Source organism: Rhopalosiphum padi, chromosome 3, assembly GCF_020882245.1.
Source record: "Rhopalosiphum padi isolate XX-2018 chromosome 3, ASM2088224v1, whole genome shotgun sequence".
NCBI classification, from domain to species: domain Eukaryota; kingdom Metazoa; phylum Arthropoda; class Insecta; order Hemiptera; family Aphididae; genus Rhopalosiphum; species Rhopalosiphum padi.
The window spans coordinates 74,963,001-74,988,018 of NC_083599.1; the positions used below are offsets into that span (position 1 = coordinate 74,963,001).

At 31.9% G+C, this 25,018-nt stretch overlaps 6 protein-coding genes and 1 pseudogene across 8 annotated transcripts in view; 5 read left to right on the forward strand and 2 right to left on the reverse strand.

The window, feature by feature from the left end:
* LOC132924259 (uncharacterized) overlaps nt 1-3,604 on the forward strand; it is a 93,054-nt gene extending 89,450 nt beyond the window's left edge. Inside the window, 3 exon segments of the mRNA XM_060988455.1 lie at nt 1,215-1,590; nt 1,592-1,949; nt 1,952-3,604. Of these exon segments, the coding sequence (XP_060844438.1) occupies nt 1,215-1,590; nt 1,592-1,949; nt 1,952-2,296 (1,079 nt within the window). The 3' untranslated portion in view covers nt 2,297-3,604.
* LOC132924261 (uncharacterized) lies at nt 1,354-4,969 on the forward strand. Of its 3 annotated transcripts, XM_060988459.1 has the most exons (5): nt 3,481-3,610; nt 3,680-3,756; nt 3,809-4,127; nt 4,304-4,429; nt 4,502-4,969. In XM_060988459.1, the coding sequence occupies exons 2-5, from the start codon at nt 3,692-3,694 to the stop codon at nt 4,688-4,690; spliced, it is 699 nt and encodes a 232-aa protein (XP_060844442.1). In that variant the 5' UTR covers nt 3,481-3,610; nt 3,680-3,691; the 3' UTR covers nt 4,691-4,969. The 3 variants fall into 3 exon arrangements, with proteins under 3 accessions (XP_060844443.1, XP_060844442.1, XP_060844441.1); XM_060988460.1 differs by lacking the exons at nt 3,481-3,610; nt 3,680-3,756 and adding an exon at nt 1,354-1,484; XM_060988458.1 differs by lacking the exon at nt 3,481-3,610 and having other exon boundaries at nt 3,673-3,756.
* Nucleotides 4,970-5,096: 127 nt separating this feature from the next.
* LOC132924260 (uncharacterized) lies at nt 5,097-8,416 on the forward strand. Its single transcript, XM_060988457.1, has 2 exons — nt 5,097-5,915; nt 7,332-8,416. Exons 1-2 carry the CDS (start codon nt 5,610-5,612, stop codon nt 8,145-8,147), a joined length of 1,122 nt encoding a protein of 373 aa, XP_060844440.1. The 5' UTR covers nt 5,097-5,609; the 3' UTR covers nt 8,148-8,416.
* On the reverse strand, nt 6,270-9,121 carry LOC132924266 (uncharacterized). The gene is made up of 3 exons (XM_060988466.1): nt 8,780-9,121; nt 6,719-7,110; nt 6,270-6,670 (listed from the first exon to the last, which is right to left on the reverse strand). Exons 1-3 carry the CDS (start codon nt 9,119-9,121, stop codon nt 6,322-6,324), a joined length of 1,083 nt encoding a protein of 360 aa, XP_060844449.1. The 3' UTR covers nt 6,270-6,321.
* Nucleotides 8,946-16,090, forward strand: LOC132924258 (uncharacterized; annotated as a pseudogene).
* Nucleotides 16,091-18,154: 2,064 nt separating this feature from the next.
* LOC132927158 (52 kDa repressor of the inhibitor of the protein kinase-like) lies at nt 18,155-21,574 on the reverse strand. Its single transcript, XM_060991626.1, has 3 exons — nt 20,101-21,574; nt 18,991-20,034; nt 18,155-18,912 (listed from the first exon to the last, which is right to left on the reverse strand). Exons 1-3 carry the CDS (start codon nt 21,317-21,319, stop codon nt 18,734-18,736), a joined length of 2,442 nt encoding a protein of 813 aa, XP_060847609.1. The 5' UTR covers nt 21,320-21,574; the 3' UTR covers nt 18,155-18,733.
* A 1,042-nt stretch (nt 21,575-22,616) lies between these two features.
* On the forward strand, nt 22,617-24,583 carry LOC132925671 (piggyBac transposable element-derived protein 3-like). Its single transcript, XM_060990042.1, has 2 exons — nt 22,617-22,927; nt 22,984-24,583. Exons 1-2 carry the CDS (start codon nt 22,617-22,619, stop codon nt 24,581-24,583), a joined length of 1,911 nt encoding a protein of 636 aa, XP_060846025.1.
* The last annotated feature ends 435 nt before the right edge of the window (nt 24,584-25,018 follow it).

Consider the following 25,018-nt stretch of genomic DNA (forward strand, 5'->3'; position numbering starts at 1 on the left):
CTATTGTACAAAAACAAAAAAATGAGGTTAGTTATCAAAATTATTCTGATAACATATTTTGTACGTATTGTTATCACTAGTATCAACAATTGTTCGTTACCATACTGCTATGCAGGTAGAATTTATTAAATTAATTTTGATAAAACTATGTTAAAGTTATGCTGATAAACATTCAAAAAAAGGAGAATGGCCCACTTCATAACTGCTTGTACACTTCACTAATGAAGATAATTAAAAAATATTGAGGAATAGTGCAATAAAGATAAAATATTTCTAAACTTTAAAAAAATATATATAAATACAAGTAATAAATGCCTATAAGAACATAATATGACATATACTTAAAAAAATAACAAAATAATCAATATAATAACATTATATGAAATATATATTTTACAACAAATGAGATAATGAATTAACTGTACTATGATACTATAACAGTATAACATATTAATAATTAAAAAAGATTATAAGTTTGATAATTTATTGAAACTCATAAATGTGTAATTATTGTTGAAACTATTTAATTTCATCAGCCTACTCACTTCTATAAATTGAGAATCCACTACGTGGAATTTGTTGAAAAGACATGTTGATTGATTTTTTTTTATGTGGACATTTAGTCAGATACATTAAAAGGGTTTTTCTGGTCATTTTATGCCCAGAATTAAGCGGATAACATACTAGATTTCTGTAGTTGTTAATATTTCATACTTGGGGCGATTGCGGCATTGTCTTATATGTTCCTAAGACTTGTTTGACGTTTAGATGTAAAATATATTTTTTTTTCATTTACTCTCACTTCTATAAATTGTGAATCCACTACGTGGAATTTGTTGAAAAGACATGTTGATTGATTTTTGACCCTCTTTATGTAAATAAACTAATAATGGTATAGAAGTGAACCAATTATCATAAAAAAAATTATAATTACAGTGCCTTGGTATAAAATAACTCATTCTAATAACTACATTACTACTAGCAGATAAATTTGGGCATGATTCAGGTACCACATTACTTGAGCCCCAGCAAAAATATCAAAGTCATAACAGAAACCTGATTTACCACGCAACACAAAAACTTTGTAACCCCATTTATGGGGCTTTTTTGTATTATATTGTTTTAGTGATGTTCTACTCTTGGTAGGGATTATTTGTTCATCTACTGCTAAATGTTCTTCCTTAGGTATGTTTCTTATAATATTTCTCTTTTAGTTCCTCAGATCACGCCACAAGTCATCGTTCCTGATGAACAGCCACAACATGCTCAGATTGAGATTGCGCCGCAAATCTTCGTTCCCGATGAACAGCCTGGGACGTCGAACCAATGCTCAATAAATTTATGGGACGATGGCATCAATGAAATGGAAATGGTCAAAGCAGTGGACAATTACGAAAAAAACGAAGAAAAATTACGAAAAACCAAACGCATGAGAATGAGCACTACGACATCGGGATTTCGAGAAGTCGCTTCAGCATTTAATGGTATGTGCAAAAATTTTTTTAAAAAAAATGTAGAAAATATTAAAGACTACGATACATTTTTGGAGTTTTCTAAATCTAGTATTAGGGATTTGCTTTATAATAAAGTACCCCATAAAATATAGTATTAAAGTTGAAGCGACGTATGAGATCCCCAACACTCAAGTGAAAGAAAATAGGTCATTTAAAACATTATGCACCTCGCTGTTCTTAGCCTCGGATATTGATAAAAATATAGACGCAGATTTTATTAAAATCAAACAAGAGGAAAATGACATGATGTTAAAAGGAAGTGGTTTTTCATTACTCAGTATTGATGGTATTCTAATTAATGTAAATAAATATACGCCAATAGGAGGTTCCTCATATATACCTTTACCTGCATGTATAGAGAGAAAAAAAGCAACTATCAACGTGCAGAACACAGATGAAAAATATTTCAAGTATAGCATCTTAGCTAAGCACGTATATGCACGTATATGCACCCAATACATGCAGAAAGAATAACATCAAATTATAGTGAAGTTGAAAATATTTATGATTTTTCTGGTTTGACTTTCCCAGTATCATTAAAAGATGTTGAAAAATTTGAAAAAAAAAATCCTGGAGTTTCAATTAATGTTTATGGATTGAAAACTGGAAAGCTGTTACATAAAAATAATGTCAAAAATAATGGTAAATTTAAACAAAAATTCGAACAAACAATCGGATACCCAAAAAAAGTATGTGAGGAAGAATTGGAAGATCACCATGATTTATTATTGATCGGAGACGGCATGGGTAAAAAACATTATTGCCGAATAAATAATTTATAAATTATAATTATGTCATGTGTTTATGCAAACGGTGTTTTAAAAGTTATTCTGGCTTGAACGCTCAACATAGACTCAAACTTCATAAAATTAAATGCAATAAAAATAAACCCATCACCCCAATATTACCTACCCCGAAATCTATCATGAAATTTGAAAATTGGAACCACACACAAAAACATCCATTCGCCATTTACGCAGATTTCGAATCGATATTGAGAAAGGAAAACGATGTAGACGATGTGTCAAATACACGGATAATTCACCACCACGATTTAATGAGCTATTGTTATTATGTTAAGCCATATGACGATATGCCACAAGAATTATTAGATCAATACGAAATAGAGACGGGACCAGTTATTTTCAGAGGAGATTCTAATTCAAACATAGGTGATGTGGCGAAGAAATTTATATATGAAATTATTGAAGTAACTAAAAAAATAGAAAAATTACTGAATACAAATATTCCGCTTACGATGACTGCTGAAAATAACACCACTCACCGGCAAATTGCGGACCGTGGAATATGCCCGTTGTGTAAAGTTAAATTTAGTAGCAATAACTTACCTGCAAGGGATCATGACCATCTAACCGGGAAGTATAGAGGTACGATGTGCAATAAATGTAATTTAACAATGGTGAAGCCAAATTTTGTACCGTGTTTCTTCCACAACCTTTCCGGTTATGACGCGCATTTTCTTATAAAACAATTAGGTTTCGATACAAAATTAATAACAGTAATACCGAATACAGAAGAAAAATTAATATCGTTTAGTAAATATGTTTCCAATTCTTTCCAATTACGATTTGTTGATACTTTTCGATTTATGGCGACAAGCTTACAAAAATTAGTCAATAACTTGGGTAAAGAAAATACGTCGAAATTTAAAGAGACCGAAAAAATATTTTCATCAAATGATATGGATCTTGTGACACGGAAAGGTTTCTATCCTTACGAGTATACCGACTGTTGGGAAAAACTTGACGAAACTGCGCTACCGCCAATAGAAAATTTTTATAATATACTAAACGAAGAGCATATAAACATCGAGGACTATGAGCATGCGAAAAAAGTTTGGGATCGATTCAACTGTACTACTCTCGGCGAATATAGTGACTGCTATTTGAAAGTTGACGTGATGTTGTTGGTTGACGTTTTTGAAAACTTTCGAAATTTATGTTTGAAGACGTATGGAGTGGATCCAAATTATTATTATACTGCGCCAGGAATGTCGTTCGACTGCATGCTCAAATATACAGAGGTTGAGCTGGAACTTTTGTCGGATTATGATAAAATTATGATGTTCGAACAAGGTATATTTATTTATTTATTTTCATAAAAAAAAAAAAAAAAATATTATTAACTTTTAACGGTATGCAAAGGCTAATAATATTATGATTCCTGAATACGACCCAACAAAACCTGATTCATGGATAGTATACTTGGACGCAACTAATCTGTATGTATATATTGTTATTTGTTTTAAGTGATACATTATATTTATTTTACAGTTATGGTTGGGCAATGAGTCAGTATATGCCCAAGGATGGATTTAATTGGTATAAAGAAGACCTGAGCGTTGAGAACATTTTGAATTTGTTAGACGGGATGGATGAAACGTCAGAGGTGGGTTGGGCTTTGGAAGTTGACGTCTCCTATCCCGACTCATTGCATGATGACCATAATGATTTACCATACCTTCCAGAGAGAATAACACCACCTGGTTCTAAAATAAAAAAACTTGTTGCTAATTTACATTCTAAACATAAATACATCGTTCATTACATGGCATTGAAGCAAGCCCTGAAAGCGGGGTTAATATTGGATAAGGTAATAATTGTATTTATTGTTTATTATTTAATTATTAATTTATTTGTTTTATAGGTGCATACAATTTTAAAATTTAATCAAACATTTTTCACCTGCCGAATTTACATTTGCTATTGTTATAAGTATTTTATTCTGTTTTATTTCTCATTTCGTATTTAAACATTAATTTATTTCAGATGCCCAATGATAATTCTTCTCCGATTTTTTCCCCAAACATGGAACTCTCACCTGTACCAGATTATGCGTATGAGGTACAGCACGATCATCAACAGGGTGAAATGATTAATATGTTTAATTTTGAGGTATGTAGAAATATAATAAGTTTATATATTTTTTTTTTCATAACAAAATAAAATATATTATAATTATTTCAGACTCAATCCGGGGATAGCGGTTATAACACGCAACGATATGGGATTTTCTCCCCGTTGTCTCATATGGAAATAGAACCGCAATACGTCATCGGACTACATGATGATGATGAGCCGTTGCCAGTTATTCTATCACCTGATTTGGTAGAGTTTTTTTTACAACCTGGTGGCGAACATAGCTCGAAACCATAACAGAATATTTTGCAACAATATTTTCTGTCGCCGGATATGTTTGGGCCGTCTCAACAATATAACATTTCAATCACGGCTCCGGGACAGAATAGCGAGTCAGAAGGGGAAATTTCCGAAAGTATATTGGCCCCCCAGCGTAACCGTAGGAAATTACGTCCTAAAGAATCAGACGAAGAAACCTGGATTAATGACGGTTACGATGAAGCGTTGTTTAATTTAATGATAAAAAATAATATTTAAAAACATAAGTAAATAAAAAAAAAATATTTTGTACACTTATTCATTTTCTTTTTCTTACATTATCTAAAAGAAAGAATATCGTATGTAACACACCCCCATTGGCTGAAACAGGTTGTATTGTTGCGATTTTGGTTATATTGTTTGACCGTGTTCTTTTGTGGTAAGAATCTCCAATAGTAAAAAGGGGATGATTTCATTGCTACCTGTTTATAAAATGGACACACCATCCATGGATTATTCAGTCGATTCTACACTTGTCTTCGACAACAACGTTTTCTCGTCAGCTCTCTAATGCTTCCTCTACACTCTCGCGAGCTTGCCTCGTTTAGAGGTTGTACGTGGCGAGGTGAGGCGAGGCGTTAGCTCTATACTCTCGCCGAACAGTCGCGAAGCAACCATCTACATTCTCGTTTTATTCAGTTTTTCGTACCTGGCTGTGCAGAATGGACGTGGTTGAAGTAAGTGTTGCAGCAGCATTGTGCGCCTTTGCATATTATAATTTTGCTAATATTTATGATAAAAAAATAATTAAAAAGCCTTGGAAAAAAAGGAGATGGTGGATGACTAAAATACACCGAAACAGAACAAAGTAAGTACAAGTTGATAATTTTTGACATGTACTATGTACAGCATTATGTTATATACATATTGACATTTACGGCTGTTTTTCAGAGCAACTATGGATCATGTATTTACGGAGTTGCTTTTTGAGCCATCAGGTGAATTTGAAAATTTTATACGAATGTCCTCATCAGACTTTGAATATATATTAAAAAATATATCACCTATAATATCTAAAAACGACACTCAATTCAGGGAAGCTATACCTGCCAAAACAAGACTTGCTATCACTCTAAGATTCTTAGCTACTGGGGATAGCTATAAAAGCTTGCATTTTTTATTCAAAGTGTCTAGTCAACTAATTTCACAGATCGTACCTGAAGTATGTAATGCAATTAATGACTTCCTGAAAGATGAAATAAAGGTAAATTTGTTTAAGTACTAATAATAAAGAAATTAAATTAAACTAGTCAATAATATATAACAAGAACATTATTTATTTAATAGTATAAACGTTTTAAGGAAAAAAACTTTAAAAAAATCATTTAAAATAAAAAATAATCATAACTTTCATACACCTTATTAAAAAACAAAACAACTTTTTTGTATATAAAATTAAAAAAATAAAATAACTATCTTTTAAAAAACAAAATAACATCTTATTAAAAAATAAAAATACTGTTTTGTATATAAAATTAAAAAAAAACAAAATAATATATTATTAAAAACAAAAAACTTTTTGTATATTTAATTAAAAAAAGCAAAATAACTTGTATCTTTAAAAAAAAAAACAACTTTAATATCTTATTAAAAAACTAAACAACTTTAGTTCAATATTCCTCATTTTCATGAGCAATGTAAAATGCTTGACTTATTATGTTTGAGTTAGTCATAGTTGGTTGATTTATATCAGTTACATGAATAGGGATAGACAGTTGTTCTGAATAGAGTTGATTTGTATACTGTGGATTGGAATATGTTCTATGCTGTATTCCTGCAGATGAAGAAGGATTGGAATTAGAGTACTCATCACTTTGCGGATAACTTGAAGTTATAATTTCAGGTTCAGAATAAGATGCAAGTGAAGATGGTGGTCGGCTTTGAATATTTGTTCCATGTATTGGTGTTGTGGAGCGTGAAGATGGTGGTCGGCTTTGAATATTTGTTCCATGTATTGGTGTTGTGGAGCGTGAAGGTGGTGGTCGGCTATTTGTTCCAAGTATTGATGTTGTGGAGCGTGAAGTTGATGGTTGATTGTTTAAACGGCGTAAGCAATTAATATATAGTCCATCAACTTCATACATAAATACTTCACGTTCGTTTTCTGGTAGCCTGCGTATTTTTGTTGCTAGTATCTTCGCATAGTAATCATATTCGTCCTCTTCTTTTCTATTTTTGATACAATTTTCCAATGTACTAAATGCTCGTTTCATCTGTTTTCCAGCTTCATCTAACTCGAGAGTAGTACCTCGTCGTCGAGGTTTAGACGGGGTTTGGTTTTCTCTTATGGTTTGGTTGTCTATTAACGTTTCATAATTGAGGGTGTTTGATAAGGTTGTTTCGTTACTATCATTATTTTCATCTTCTTCTGTCTCATGGTTAATTCCTGAATTACTCTCCTATAATTAAAATTAAAATAAATTCACCATTCCTGAAAAAATGTCTTTGGAAAGAACAAGTTTTGCTTAGAAACACCTCAATTTATTGACGTAACTTTTTGACTACGACAAAAAATAATTTATCGACATTAAAAAAAACAGAATATTTTAAAAGCCAATAAATAACTTAAACGTTTGTGAAATATTTTTAACCGTGAAACTCAGTTAAATTTGGTTTTCAGTTGCCGTCTTCTCCTGAAGAGTGGTTAGCGGTAGAAAATGGATTTAGAACAAAATTTCCCCATTGTATTGGAGCGATAGATGGGAAGCATATCGTTATACAAAGCCCAGCCCATTCTGGATCGGACCACTACAATTACAAAAACTCCTTCAGTATTGTTTTGATGGCATTGGTCAGTAGTGACTATCGTTTCATGTACGCAGACATTGGAAGTCAAGGGCGAATTAGTGATGGTGGTGTATTTAGAAATTCATCGTTGTGGCAAAAAATGAGTTTAAATAGACTTAATTTACCAATGCCATCACCCCTTCCTGGTTCAAATAAAGACACTCCATACGTTTTTTTAGGGGATGGAGCATTTGCTCTTGATACGAACCTAATGAAACCATATCCTGGAAATCATACATCCGAATCACCACAACGTATTTTCAACCAAAAATTATCAGGCACCCGAGTTGTAGTAGAAAATGTATTTGGAATATTAGCAGCAAGATACAGGATTTTTAAAAAACCAATTTCACTAGCTCCAGAAAAAGTATCAATTATTACCATGACATGTATACTGTTGCATAATTTTTTGAGAAGGAGCGAAACTTCAGCATCAATATATACTCCACCGGGAACGATAGATTCATACGATAATTTCGGTTCTATAACTCAACCAGGTTCATGGAGGAATGAAGTTGTGGGAAATTGTGCATTAAGGCCTATAAATCAAATACCTCGAATATCATCAATAAACGCAAACCAAATAAGAGAAGAATTCACATCATATTTTTTCAATAATAGGCAGTACCATGATCAGTCAACAGAGTAGGCAGTAACTTCAAAATAATTTCAACTAATTTAATATTAAAATACTTATTTGTAAATTATCAAACATTTATAATAAAAAAAAAAAATTTAGGAACTAAACTAATTTGTATTTTAAATAAAAAAATTAATTAAAAAAATTATTTTTATCTCTTTTTGAAGTCATCAAGTTTAATTTTGTTTATACATACTATTGTTTTATCAACTATTGTCAATTTGTTAATTTCTTGACAAATAAAGGTTTTTTTTTACATTTATATAAATAATATATTGTTTTTCTGTTAGGTGTTATGTATTAATTTTTTTTTTTTATTCAAAGATGATTTGATTTTGCTTTTGGAAACTATTATTTTTAATTTACTAAGTAATAATTTTTATTTTGTTCACTTATGTTTACATAATGTTTAATATTTATAAAATTGTTTATTAACTATTTGTTGACTTCATATAAGTAAAGGATTTTCACATTTATATAAAATATTATATTGTTTTTCTACTATTATTTATTATGTTTTTTTTTGTTCAAAGACATATATTATATTATAACCTATTTTACTTTTAGTACCTAACTATTTTCATTTCTTTTAATTAAATAATATTAAGGCGTCCCCTTATTTATTTGTACAGTATACGTACCTGTTCAGTATTAATCGTAGGGTTACAATCGTTGATAGACCCTAAAAAACTATCGATCTGGTTGAACAAAAACCATATTGGCTGATAAACCTCATTTTGTCCAACTCCTGATCTGATGGAAGCCTTTTTTTTTCTTAAATGTCCCCGAAATGTTGCCATTATTGAATTTTTCTTATTTTTCAGCTCTTCAATAGGTATATTTAATTCTTTGCTGATTGTGGTCCAGGCATCGTTAGTTTTTGCCTTATCTTTATGACCCCGGAGCTTTGGGTCCCATAAAATGGGTTGAGATTGATAATACTCCATAAACTTAACTGACAATTCGTTTGTCCAGTCGTACATTTTTAAAATATAATATATAATATTCAAAAAAGTTATTAATTAGCTACACTGATGACAAGCGAGACTATACAAGAGTGTAGTTGATAAGCCTCGCCTCGTGGCACGTGTCCTTTGACTCGTGACAAAAATACCGACACCGAACGGAGCGCGCACGAGACGAGGCGAGACGAGACGACACGAGTGAAGCGACTACACTCTCGTGCTCGTGTTGCCTCGCGTCGCCTCGGCGAGAGTGTAGAGCTAGCATAACAGTTTAAATATTTTTATTATCATAATCATTTTTTTTCCAGTGTGACTGTTGTATTTTAAAAAAATGTTTAAGTGTATTAATTGTTCGTCTACGTTTTCACGTAAATACTCATTAAATAGACATATGAAAAAACATGAAGGTATTATTTTCAACAGCGAAAAGTGTTCGGCTACCTTTACCTATAAAACGCACTTGTCGCGTCATATGAAACAAATTCACGGTATTTATTAAGCCAATTTTTTAATAACTCTCTTATAATAATATTTTAATAATTTTTATTTTATTTTTTCTATAACTATTTTCAATATTTTATAAGGTGTTTGCACACAACCGATGAGAAATAATCACTCTGCCCACCCCGAAGTTGGAAAAGAACAAACCGACGATTTTTGGTTCAACGATGGAAATGAAGATTTGTTCGTTGAAGCCGACGATGATTTAAACCCCCCAATTAGCTGTGTTATTTTTAGTTTGTTCATTATTTTTATTTTTTCTAGAAGATAACGTTGCCCCATCAAACCCTAACGAATATATACAGATTGCAGATCGAATTTTTGTCCCGAATGAACAAGCAGGCCCCTCAAATCAAGGTAAACATTTTTAAATATTATAATAATCCAATTATTTATTTATTTTTTTAATTAGGTGTTAAAAATAGGCCTGAAAATCAGGAAGCCGGTAACAAACCGAAAAAAATCAAGTTATCGGCCAACTCGAACGATTTGTGGGGCGATGGTGAAAATGATCAGATGGCAAATGTCTTGGATGCGATATTATTTTGAAAAAAACTTTCTGTAGGTTTAAAAAAAAAAAAAAAGTAGAATGACCAACATAGTATCGAAGGGGTTTACAAAAATCCAATCAATGTTCGGTGGAATAGCAGAGTGTTATTTTAAAAAAAAACATTGAACATATTCTATCATATCGTGCCTTTTTAAACTCGTCGAAAAAAGAATTGGTTGAAATACTGTCAGAGTGTGTTAAAAAACATCCGATAAAATTCCATTTAAAATTAGAAGCAACTTATCATAAACCTCTCGTAGAATATTCACATGAAAATAGAGCATTTAAGACGTCGGCGCGAGAGGTTTTTTTCATCGGTACATCGGTACATTAATCGAAGAAAGTTTCGATCGACTTCTTTTTGAGGAAGAAAGTTACTCAGGTAAAGGATCGGGATTTTCTTTGTCATGTATCGATGGGTTACTTCTATGGGTGTGTGAATACTCCCCTTTAGGGTAAGATATAAAAAAAAAATAATAATAATAATAATAGTAAATTAAATAAAATTGTGAAAAAAAAATTTTTTTTTTTTTTTTTGATCGCCATAGTTTGAAATAATCTTCATCATACACTTCGTTGCCGCCATTTATTTTGAACAAGCGAGCTGTTATTAACCCTATTAATAATGATCGTTTATCGTTCAAGTGGGAAATATTGGCAAAGCACGTTTCAACGGGTACTTCGAAATATGTTGAGGAAAATTTTTTATCCGAAGAATATCGTTATAATTTTTCGGGGTTAGATTTTCCAACCCCGTTAAGAAATGTTAAGACTTTCGAAAAAAATAACCCCGGCGTTTCGGTGAATGTTTACGGGTTGATAAAGGTTGTGAAAGAACATTTGAAATACCCCGTAGATAAAGTGATACCGTTGAAAGTGAGTGATGAAGAAAAATCTGTCCACTTTGATTTATTATTGATGACCGATAATGAAAATTTGCATTATTGTTTCATCTCTAATTTTTCAAGACTTGTGAGCGCCCAGCGGACAGCCCATGCCCATAGAGTTTTGTGCTGCAAAGGTGTTTCACAGGTTTCAATTTGATTTCCCGAAAACGAATTAAGTGGACAGGAAGCGCTCAATCAACACAAATTGATTTGTGGCCCACACAAACCAAATTTACCGGAAATGCCCTAAAAAAACACTATGTTGGGGTTTGAAGGGTGGCGTAATACACAACGTCATCCGTTTGTGTTTTACGCCGATTTCGAAGCTATACTACCAAAGTGTCATGAAAAGAAGCGTGAAAACACTTATGCGATTCATTCGCATAAGCCAATGAGTTATGGGATTTTGGTAGTAACTTCGAAAGACGTTCCGGTGGAGCTGCTAGAGCGCTTCGATATTCCTCAGTCGCCAATAATCTATCGTGGGTATGAATCAGATTCGTCAGTCTCCAAATATTTTATTCAAACGTTGGTTAAAATTTCTTTGAATATTGCAAAGCTTATGAAGGCCAATGTTCCGATCAAAATGACCGAGGGTGATCGACGAGTGCACGACGGTGCCACCCATTGCAATCTGTGTAGTACAGTGTTTACGGTACGAAACCATAAGACTGCTGACCACTGTCATTTGACAGGTAAATATCGTCAAACACTGTGCAATACATGTTATTTAAAGCTGCAGATGCCTAGTTTTGTCCCATGCTTTTTTCATAACTTGACAAGTTATGATTCACATTTCATCGTGAAAGAGCTGGGATATGATACGAATACGATCACTGTGATAACTAATAGTGAAGAAAAATTTATTTCATTTTCTAAATATATAACGAACGTCTTTACTATTAGATTCATCGATTCTATTCGTTTTATGGCATCGAGTCTAGCGAGCTTAGCTGAAAATTTGGTTACGCCTGATTTAGCTAAATTCCGCGAAACTTCGAAACATTATGACGTTTCGGCAATGCAGCTAGTTACTCGTAAGGGGGTATACCCTTACGAATATTCAGATTGTTGGGGTAAGCTGAATGGCACCCAGCTTCCGTCGAAAGAGTCATTTTATAATTCATTGACAGAGTCTCCTATAAACGATGATGATTACGCTCACGCTAAAAATGTATGGAATCACTTTAACTGTAAGACTTTGGGCGAATATACCTTTTAATTTACGTGCTGTTGCTATCTGATGTTTTTGAAAATTTTCGTGACATTTGTATTTCAACATATAATTTAGATCCTGTATATTATTATACTGCTCCAGAATTTAGTTTTGATTGTATGTTGAAATACACTGGAATGAAATTAGAGCTCTTAAGTGACTATGAAATGTTACTAATGTTTGAGAAAGGTAAGTTTAAAAGTTTTGATATTGATTTTTATTGTTATAGGCATTCGTGGAGGATTGGTTCAAGCTAGCAAGAGATATGCTAAAGCCAACAATAAAAAATTGCTTGAATTTGATTCTTCAAAACCTAAATCGTCGATTATATATCAAGATGGTAATATAAATTAAAAATAATATTTTTTTTCTTTAGGTAATAATTAAATACGAAATTAGTTAATATATACCCTATATCAGATATTAGTTATATTTTCATAAAAAAAAAATATTTTTTTTTCTGTAGCTAATAATTTGTACGGTTGGGCTATGAGCCAATATATGCCCTACGGAGGGTTTAAATGGGTTGACCCGTCGTTGGAAGGACTTGATGAGCTTACTGATACTTCGGATATAGGGCGAGTATACGAAGTTGATATAGCTTATCCAAAGGATCTCCACGACAAACACAATGATTTGCCGTTTCTTCCAGAAAACTTGATTCCAACAGGTTCTGTCGAATATAAATTGATGGCAACGTTGGATCATAAAAAAAAGTAAATAATTCACTATAAAAATTTGAAGCAAGCTATCGCCAACGGGTTGATTGTAGAAAAGGTGAAATTTTTTTTAATTATTTATTTTATGTTTCCATGATTGTAATTTTTTATCGGAATTATTTTAGGTTCATAGAGTAATCGAATTTCGACAATCACCTTGGCCTGCAAAATATATTGAATTAAATACCGAAATGAGGAAACGAGCAACCAACGAATTTGAAAAGGATTTCTATAAGCTTATGAATAATTCCATTTTCGGTAGAAATTCATTAGTTAATATATAATTAAATACAATAACTAAATATTATTATAGGTAAAACAATGGAGTCAATGCGTAAGCGAATGAAAATGGAATTATCTTCATGCCCACGGAGGTTAAAAAAACTTTTTAAGAAGTTGGTTTACAAAGACTGCCATGCATATGGCGATAATTGAATGGCAGTCACATTACATAATAAAATTATTAATTTTTGTAAACTAATGTATATAGGTATGGGAACAATTTAATATCGATCTCGCTCCATAATCAAATTAATTAATTTATTGTAATGTACATAGGCTTTGCTGTATTGGAAACTAGGAAGACGCTCATGTACGATTATCATTACAATACCATGAAAAGGCATTTTAATGATATAGAGCTAATGTACACGGACACAGGTGATACTTATTATTAATTTCCCATTTAATTATTTAATTTTTTTTTTTTATTTTTTTTTTTATAGACTCTCTAATATACAGGGTGGGGCGTGGTTACTTCCTTATTTTAAAAAATCATAACACAAAAATTATTGGCAATATTGATTTAATTATTTTTTCTGTGTATAGAAGTACATTTAAAGTTTTATTTTATTTGGTTTTAAAAACGACATCTCGAAGGTGGCCACCGTTCTCATCAATGCACTGAGATAGTCGGAATTTGAAATTGTTGTCCACTTTTCCAGCATATCTGTGCTTATGTCACCGATAGCATCACGAATATTGTTTTTGAGATGACGAAGGGTCTTTGGACGATCAGTGTATACCGACGATTTAAGGTAGCCCCACAGGAAAAAATCACATGGGGCTAAATCTGGCGATCGTGCTGGCCACTGAAGATCACCTCTAAGAGAGATGAGCCGTTCGGGGAAGTATTCACGCAAAATATTCATTGACCTTCTTGCCGTGTGAGCTGTGGCGCCATCCTGTTGAAACCACACTTCCCCTACATTCATTTCTTCAAGTTTGGGCAGAAAAAAATCCACAATCATGCTGACATAACGTTCAGAATTGACCGTAACTGCTTTTTCGTTCTCTTCAAAGAACCATGGGCCAATAATGCCGATTCTGGATATTGCACACCAAACAGTCACACGTTCTGTATGCAGAGGCTGCTCATGAAGTTCTCTCGGGTTAGTGGGGCTCCAATATCGCATGTTTTGTTTGTTCACACATCCTGAAATATGGAAATGTTCCTCGTCACTAAAGAAAACAAGGGCGTCCTGAGGCAGGTTTTCGAGGAAGGCTTTACATGCATTTTTTCGCGCAACGTAATCGCGTGGATTAAGTTGTTGCACCACTGCCAATTTGTATGGGTGAAAATTAAGTTCCTCATGAAGAATTCGTCTCACTGTGCGACTAGAAATCCCTAAAGCAGCCGAATGTTTGTGTGCAGGTCGCCTAGGGGATTTCAAAATCGCCGCCCTTACCCTTTCGATGTTTTCTGGCGTCCTGACGGTTCTGGAAGGTCCATTATGTTTCTTCTGTACACTACCGGTATCCCTGAACGTGTCCACCCACAAAAAAATCGATTTCCGATCTGGCACACGACCTACAGGTGCGATATTGAAATGGTTTCTGAAAGCACACTGAGTTGCGATGATCGAACGGCTGAAAGAAAAGTAGGCCTCCACGGCGAACGCGCGCTCTTGCTTTGTCCACTGCATTGTTGACACTGAACTAGTCATAACAAAAACCTTAGATAACGTGCTTTCGAACAAGCCATAAACCAACGCTCTACTATTAATAGCCGCTCAGTTGCGAGAGTTTCAGATAAGGAAGTAACCACGCCCCACCCTGTACCATGTTTCAACTGAAGATTTCTACGAAGATCTTAAGAACAAACCTGGTCTATTAGAGTGTATGGATACATCGAGTCTACCTCAAGACCATCCGTGCTATACTTCTGCACGGAAAAAGGTACCTTGGCTATTCTCCGATGAAACCGATGGGCGTCTTATTAGCGAGTTCTGTGCATTGAAGGCAAAGTCATACGCTTATGTTATAGCTGGAGATGAGATAATCAAGGCTAAAGGGGTTCGAGGACATGTGGTTAAAAATCATATGTCTTTTGATGACCATAAAATGTGCCTATTTTCCACTGATGAGGGTGATCACAACCCCTACAGAGAAAATGTATCTATTCGATCATATAACCATGAAATAAAAACAATAAGGACTAGAAAGCTGGCTTTGAACAGATTTGATGATAAAAGAGTTGTGTTAAATGATCGAGTACATACTTTAGCACATGGTCATTTTAGGAATAAAATTGTAAAATATTGCATGTTTATTTTACGTATTTGTGAATAATTTAAAATGTATTATATATTTTATAAAATAATTCAATATGTATTATATATTTTTGTAAAATAATTGCATGTTTATTTTACGTATTTGTAAATAATTTAAAATTATTATATATTTTGTAAAATAATTCAATATGTATTATATATTTTTGTAAAATAATTGCATGTTTATTATATTATACTTGTAAATAATACAATATGTATTTTATATTTAGAAAAAATATTTATGTTTCTATATTTATTTATGAATTACGCTTATAAATGATTGTATATCAGGTTATATTTGGAAAAAAAAAACATTGTTAAAATATAATATTCGTTTATTACATATGTTGTAATGTTGTATATATAACGGAATATACGAGGCGGGAGTCAACAAATACCGATTCGACAAAAATTAGTTATTAAATTGTCAACGGCGATGACGGAAACGGAGTGATTGAGCAGTCGTGGTGTGTTACGGCTAACAACTGTTTTATTAATTATTTAATATCTTTAAATTATTTCGTTGTGTTATTATATGCTTATTTTATTTCAATTAATATAACTTTGTTTTTCTTCTCATATCGGGGTACGCACCCCGTAAGCGTTTGTGGCGAGGAAACACAGTAGAAAATAGCAAGACACTATAATACCTTATTTCTCTTCCAGTACTCGTTATCGTGGTCAGTTGAGAAATAGTACGATTTTGTCCAGGTTAAAGAGATCTCACTCTCAAACATCCAGTACTCGTTATCGTGGTCAGTTGTTTGAGAGTAAAGCAACCTCAGAGTTGTAACGTATAAACCCTGCGAGGTATTATTAAATAGTCCTTTGCGCAGTACTCGTTATCGTGGTCACCAAAGGATTGTTGAGTAAGCGCTTACCGCAGGTGTCGGTACTACTTGTTTGACGGTTTGGGAATCGGATACCGAGATACCTATTTTATACGTAAACCATCGCGTGACGTATACGACAAAGTGGTGCCCAACGTAGGCTCGTTACTTCACGGGATTACCCTGATACATTAGTTTAAAATTTTTGTGTTTTTAAACAGAAGTTTAGTTTTATTGTTTTATTTTATATTTTTTTTTTATAAAGTAAGCTTAGTAAAAAAGTGCACGCACAGTGAGTAGAAGTGCATTTACAAAGGATATTATCATTTTCAAGAAAAACTCGAGCCAAAATATCAACTCAGAGCGGAAATAAGTCAACTAACAATAATAAGGTAATAATAATAAAAAAAAAAAATTATATACACATATTCATATAAAAAAAGTTAATCGACAAAATTTATAAAACCACCTTTCATAAAATAAAAAATTCTTACTAAATAAATACAAATCCTCATGCCTTAATGAATGAATTAAAAAATACCAAATCGGACATCTCAATTTCCATTAATAAAGCCACAGACATTTACATTTTAAAGAAAGAGGATCTTATAAAATATTGTAAAGCAAAAAAATTAAATCCAACTGGTAAATCGGCAGATTTAAGATCTTAGACGGTACATAAGAGGTATTTTGAACCCAGACGACGTAGAAAATACACTGAGCAACGAAGAACGTACAGAAATTTTAAATAAAGCAATAACCGAGAGAATTGATCTTGATAAACTAGTAAATGAGGCAGGGTTACCCGTTTTAAGTCCTGAACCCGTCCAAGACAATACAAAAATTACAAATAAACCCACTTATACAGCTACAGACAATTTAAAATTATTTGACAATCTAAATAATAGTGTTAATTCATATTCAAATAAAATTCAAGACATTTTTAATTCAACCGAATTTGTAATGTGTTTTATGTTATTATATTAGAGTTATTCATTTTTATTTAATAATGTTTGTAACAAAAATTATTATTAGGTAATAATTATTTAGATACATAAAGTACATCAAAAATGTGCGCAATACACGTTATAAAATTGTTCGGACTATAATATTTTATACAGATATAAAGTATACAATTTTTAAATCATAGGTAGGTATTTATAATATTAAAATTAAATTTTACTTAGTTTCCACATCACACCACGTCTTTTAAAGGTTTAAGCATTACCTACCTACTAAATGTAATGTCACTACAGAAATTATTTTTAACTTAGCTTTTTATACACGGAGTTATAACGAAGTGTTTTTGTATATTATATACGTCTACACAGTTTTAAATTATAATAGCATAATTAATAATTATACATTGATACTATAATAATACGAGTAAGCGCTAGATACTCAGTAATCACTAATCAGTACGGAGACAGACCACTGTATTACTGCAATACAATAGTGGCTAGGAAACAGGTTGTACTGATAGTGGTTATTCGGTTCGGTACAGGGGCGTATTCAGCTCTTCTTCCAGGGGGGGGCGAAATTTGAATTCAAATCATAGATTCTTATAAAAAAATTTGTACATAAACGACAGTGTACAGATTATTAATAAATTGGCGGATCAAAATTGTTCGATCGTTTCGCTTGCTTAAACTTCAATAATTGATTTCTACCCACTTTCATAACCCATAACATTAATTATTGTAAACAACATCAACAGTATACCAAAATACCAAATAAAATAACTTGACATAGGACATAGGTACATATAAATATAAAAGCATATTATAATAACCACATAATATAATAATAGTTTTATTAAATATATAATAATTAATAATAAAATAATATTAAATAACAAAATCCAATTTCCTTTTTGTCTTTGAAAATCGTTCAATAACTTTTGATATGTCAATATCAATATTTCTATGTATGTTCATTAAAGCCAAACCTGTCAACCTTTTCTGGGACATTTGGCTTCTCAGCCATGTTTTTAACCTGGTGCAACATATTTCAGAAAGCATTAAGCAATAAGCAAACAGCCAAAAGCCAAAGGAGTTATGATTAATGCAAAGCAAAAAAGGACAAATTTATAAAAATAATCACAGAATTAAATAAATAAATCAATTAAATATCTAAATCAGACTATTTAAGTAAAGTAATACTAAATAGCGGAAATTAAATAAATATGATAGCATTTTTAACTATAGTTAAGTTATGTCATAAATAATAACTAGTAGTAAAAAAAATCTAAACTGATTTTGCTCATACTATATGTATATATTTTGTACTCTTTAGAGTGCATAAATGCATGTATATTTAGTATATTTTAAACCACATAAGTTCTAAGCCCTACTTTTTACCAAAATTATTTTCTTCTAACTTAAAGAAAAGCAAAATATACATGCATACCTCCTTAAAGTAGAGAAGCTGCGTTCTGCTGATGCGATACTTACTGGTAATGTTGCTAATACTACTAAAACCTGTCTAATTGTAGGAAACATGACTGGATGACATTCATCAATAGATTCTAATACATCTTCTGGTATTTTAAGACCTTAAAATAATTTTAAATAAAAAATATGTGATTTTTACCAATCAATATGCAAATTGTATTTAATAAATTAGTATTTACCTTCATTTTTCCTGGAAATCCAATTTGATTTCCATAAATCAACTTCTCCTTTTAAAATGTTAATGTTTATATCCAAAAATATAAAATGTCCAATTACTGTATCAATCATTTTTTTGACATCGAGTGAAGACTTGTTGATTATGTTAGCTGGAATAAATTCAATCAACTGAAAAATAGCTGTTGTTTTTTTATTTAGGAATCTTGATCTCAAGTCTTCTAAAATATTGTCAATTAGGGGAATGTACACAACTCTCCGGTAATATTCCTCTGGTGTATTTGCAGGAGTATTGGCCCTTTTATTTTGAATTTTTGTTAATCTTGGTAACTTGACTTCAATGTCTAAGTCAATCATTTTAGTTTTAGCTTCAAGAAATATTTCACTAAAATATTCTTCAGCATTTAATCTTTTATCTTCTAAATTTTGTACTATACTGGTAATACAGCTGGAAGCAGCACTTACATCTAAATTAACTCCTTGTAACATTTTACTGGCTGGTAGTGTAATACTGAGGATATTTGATAATATATACAATGTTATAATAAATTCACAATTGCACAAACTCAGGAGTAATGAGTTAGCTTTAGATGATGATACTTGATCTGTGAATTGAGATATATGTGTTAGACTTTCTATAATTTCTGACATGTTGGTTTCAAAGTCTATTATACTAGTGTGACGTTCTACCCAACGTGTAACACACAAACTGGTTAATGATGTCTTAGAACTTTTGGAACTTTTAAGGTAATTTTTCAAGATGAAATTCCTTTTGGAAGATAAATGAAAAAATGAAATGGTTTCTTGGAGAATTCCCATAGTATTTCTAACGATTTGGACTTTCGAAGATTTAGAAATTGATAAGTTTAGAGCATGATTAGTGCAAGGGCTGTATATAGCATTTGGACAGCTTTTCTGGACTTCTTGCACAGCTCCTCTTAACACTGATGTCATTACAGAACAACCATCCGTGCCAATTCCTATACAGTTTTTAAGGTTAAGTGACATTTCTTTTAACTCTGATACTACTATATTTCCAAGTACATTTCCTGAAAAAATCAAGGTAAATTAAATTTTTAATTAAAATAATACAATTAAATAAATAATGTATTCACCTGTTAGCTTCGGTTCTTTAGATAAATGGTCATCAATCAATGTATCTGACAAATCATTATTTGGAATGGCAGTCTGGTTTCTATTAAATGTATCATGGCAATTGATAAAACCAACGAAACGTTCATAAATGTTATTTTTCTTATCAATGTACCTTAAAGTTAAACTCATTTGTGATATATGAGACACATCGGTCGTTTCATCAAAGATAATACTGTAAAATTGATTTGTATTTACTTCATCTAATATAAACGACAGTATTTCTTCCTTACAACATTTAATCAGATCTTCTTGGATGATTGGAGAAATATAACTAGCTTTTGAATTAAAATTAAGCAAGTCATTTTTCAATTTTGTATCACCAGACATAACACGGTATTTCAAAAGTTCGCGAAAATTACCTTCATTCTTCACAATAGAATAAGTTGGATCAGTTAAATTTTTAGAGTCTTCATTATCATGAAATATTATTTGTCCTGAGTCACGGTGCCCTCTGAAAGGTATATTTTGGCGTCCCAAAAAAATTATAGTTTCTATTATAGGTTTTAACCGGTTTCTGTTTTCTTGAACTTGTCTTAAACGTTCACTGTTTAGAATATTATTAACCTGCTTATTAGGTGAGTTGTAAGTTTTTAAAAAGTCACTTGATTTTAAAATTGCATCCTGATGGTAATGATTTTGATTATGTTTTTCTAAATATCCATCCTTACCAAGTAATTTTGAATATTGGTTGAGTGGTAATGTTACAAGTTTTTTCAATTCTTCAGTATTTTGTTTTCCACCTTTATTGTGAGTTAAAAAAAGTGTACAATATTTGCAGAAACAGCCAGATTTTGATACAGAATATATTAGCCACGGATATTGGTCAAAATGATTATTTCTTAAAAAACGTTTTTCCTCTTTTCCTTTTTTTTTGTGAATGGAGAATGGATACTCAAAGTTTTTCAGTGGTTTCCAAGGGTTTTCCAACAGTCTACATTTTGTGTGGTCGTCAAGTTTTTTACCAATAAAATTACCAATATCATTATCGAAAACTAAATCTGATGTTATATTATTTTGTTTATTATCATCACAAATTACATTGAGTTGTGGTATTGCTCGTGGTATTGCTGTTTGGGAAACATTTACTGGCTCATTTGAATCACTTACCTCTGTTGACGATATTTTTTTGTTTGGAAAATAATTTAAGAGAGAAGGCTGTTTACGCTTCATAGAATCCATAGTAATAAACTAACCTGCTACAGTGTGGTACTGTCGTCTGTCGTACGTGAACTAAAATAAATTTGATTATAGTATTAAAAAAAAAAAAAATAACATAATCTTGTAAGTTGTAGACGATCACAATTATAATAGCTCCACACTGCCACAGATACAACAACAATAATAATTATTGTATATATCTGTGATTACAGCCAATATATCTATAATCTTTTGACTCTTATCAGTCTTATCTACAGCCATAATTGGTTATAGATGTTTTATTAATTGATAACAGGTTTTTGATAACTATTATCCATTTCCAAAAAAAAAAAAAAAAATATGAAAAAAAAAAATATGCACTGTATTTTTAATTTTTGTAATATAATATTATAATAAAATATGTAAGCACCTATACATGAAACACATTCAACAATGTCCAGGGGGGGGCGATCGCCCCTATCGCCCCCCCCTTGTATACGCCCCTGGTTCGGTATCGCCGTATCGGTATTCGGTACTCGCCAGTCGCCAGTTCACCACTCGGTAAATAATGACTAATGATATGATAATAAAAAAAGTACCGAAAGGAACGATGGAACGAGTCATTTGGAATCGTTCCTTCTGTGAACCTGAAACGAAAGTAACGATTCACTAAAAGGAACGGAAATTCCCATCACTATTAGGGCAGCAGATGGACTAAACAGACACCGACTCTTTAAGTCAGGAGTCTCTATAATAGGTGGTGGGGGGGGCATTTTTCAATATTAATGGATTTTGCTGGAATGTGAGAGGTGGTTTAACCCTTTGTCGACCGACGGTACATGTAAGTACCATCACTTTTAAAATATATATAAAATCAATATGATACAATTTGTACGTTATTTCCCGTCGGTACTCTACAGTACCACTATATCTATCGAAAAAAAAAAAAAGTAAGACATAATTCTATTTAATAACTACGTAACGACTATTTTTGGATGGGATTTTCTTGAAATCGGTATCGGGAGATTACTCGTACAATATTATCGTTTATATTTATCAATAATCATTGCATTTAAATTATAAAACGGCAATTATGTTGGCATGTGTGTGTAGATTAATTATATTACTCGGTTAAAATGTTTTTATATAGATTTCATGTTTATAATGCGATTATAATCAATTGGACTTGTGCGTACCGTCGGTCAGCAAGTGTCGTCGCGTCTGACGCGTCGTGTTTTCGTGTCTGTAGCGTTTATTGTCGCGTACTCGCTTGCGTCGTGTGTTTGTCGTTTTGATCCATTATTATTTTATAATTTGATCATTAAATTGCCGTACAAATATGACTAATATTAATGAAGACGAAAATATACATAACTGGCTAAATGAAGAATTTCCATTGGATAATAACATGCTAACAGATGAAGAGATCTCGGATGATGAAAATATTGATTGCGAATCAGATAATGATTTTAGTTTACCCTATGTTGATGAAGTTGCCGAATCGATGGAAAATAATCCCTTCGACAACTATTTAGTAGTTTTGGATACTGACGTACAATCACATTTACCCACTGTAGAAACTCAAGAGCCAGTCGTTATAAATGTACCTGCGACTCCGGTTCCAGGCCCATCTACTAACTTTCTGCCCCAGTAAAAAAAATTAAAAAAAACTTATTACAGACAAATAAAAAAAATAAAAATAAAAGTTCGGACTCTATAACTTCCTCAATAACTACAAATACTGACGAAACTGAAGAATCATATTATGAACCTAATCGAAAATGGTCTAAAAAAAATAAAACAACTGATATACCAAATTATTGCCTTCCAACTGGACCAGTAGATGAACTTTTTCATGGTGAAACGGCTACATCGGTTTTTCTTGAACTTTTAGACGGCTTTCTCGATCATCTTGTTTTTCAAACAAATTTATATGGTACTCAAAGAGATAAAATACTGAACATAAAACGACACGAAATGTTGAATTTTATTGGAATTAATTTTTTTATGGGTTATCATAAATTACCTAGCTGGAAAAACTATTGGTCAACTTGTCCAGATCTTGGTGTTAATTTAATATCTAGTACAATGCCACGAAATAGGTTTGATCTAATATTATCAAATTTACATGTCCAGGACAACACTTTAATTCCTCCAAATAATACAGACAAACTTTTTAAACTTAATCCATTGATTGATTATTGTACTGAAAAATTTTCTAAATCATATTATGGCACGAGGGAATTATCAATAGACGAGTCTATGATAGTTTTTAAGGGAAGAAGTAGTATGAAGCAATACAACCCCATAAAGCCGATAAAGCGTGGTTATAAAATATGGTGTATGTCTGATCAGAATGGTTATATAAACAATTTTAAAATATACCAAGGTAAAGATGAACAAGTGTCTGACGAATTCAAACATTTTGGGCTTGGAGAAAGAATCGTACTGCAACTGTCTAAAAGTGAGTGGCATAAAAATAGATGCTTCATTTTTGACAATTATTTTACGTCTATTCCTCTTTTAGAAAAACTTAAACTCGAAGGTTGTTTAGCTTATGGCACTATTCGACCAAATCGTAAAGGTTTACCAAAATTGGCTGATGATACAAAATCTAAAAGGGGAACTTATGACTACCGCATATCTGATTTAGGTATTAGCGTCTTTAAGTGGAAAGACACAAAAACTGTTCATTTTGCATCAAATTATCATGGATCTGAGGTAACAACAGTTTTACGTAAAAACAAAACTGGGGAAAAAAATAATGTCACATGTCCGCAAATTGTCAAAGACTACAATCGTTTTATGGGTGGCGTAGATCACGCAGATCAATTGCGCACGTCGTATGGAGTAGATCGGAAGTCAAAAAAATGGTGGCACAGATTATTTTGGGGTATTCTAGATATAATGTTCATAAACGCATTCGTAATTTATAAGGAACGGCATGGAAAAATACCACTTTTGGTATTTCGGCGTCAAGTTGTACAGGGCCTTTTATCTGAAAAAGAAGTTATTACTCCGTCTCGAGCACATTTATTTCAAAAACGTAAGAATACAGAAAACACTGAAGTACCGAAAAAAAGAAGAGGAAAACAGCTATCAGTTTCTAAAGACGTCAGGTTGCATAATCGAGGAATTCATTGGCCAAAATTCACTAAAAGTCGTGGTCGATGTGAATTATGTTCATTTAAATATCAACTACAATCAAGACCGTTCTCAAAATGTTTAACGTGTAACGTTTTCTTATGTTGTAATGACAAGAAAAATTGTTTTGCTGAATATCATGACATAAACTGTAATGAATAATTTTTTGTCATGTATGCTCTTAATAATGTTAATAAATGAAATTATTATAACGATAGTACTTTTTTTATAACATATTTTATAAGGTATTCTAAATATTGAAAACCAAGTACATTTCTACAATTAATTACAGGACTTAAAAATTCTACATCAATAGCAACTTTTTAATAACTTGTTAAGTGTAATTTATTTTATACGATATTTTAATTATCGAAGACCTAGAACTTTTTTTAAATTTATTAAAAGGTATGGAAATTTATTTTTAAACTCAAAATATAACCTCAGGTAAGAAAAATATATAAAATGTATCATAGATAGGGCCCAACGGTACTTATGAGTACCATGTTAAAATTGTGAATTTGACCGACGGTACTCTGTAGTACCACCATCGTGTCAAATTTGGGTTTTGAAAAAAAAAAAAAATGTTTTCTCTCTTTT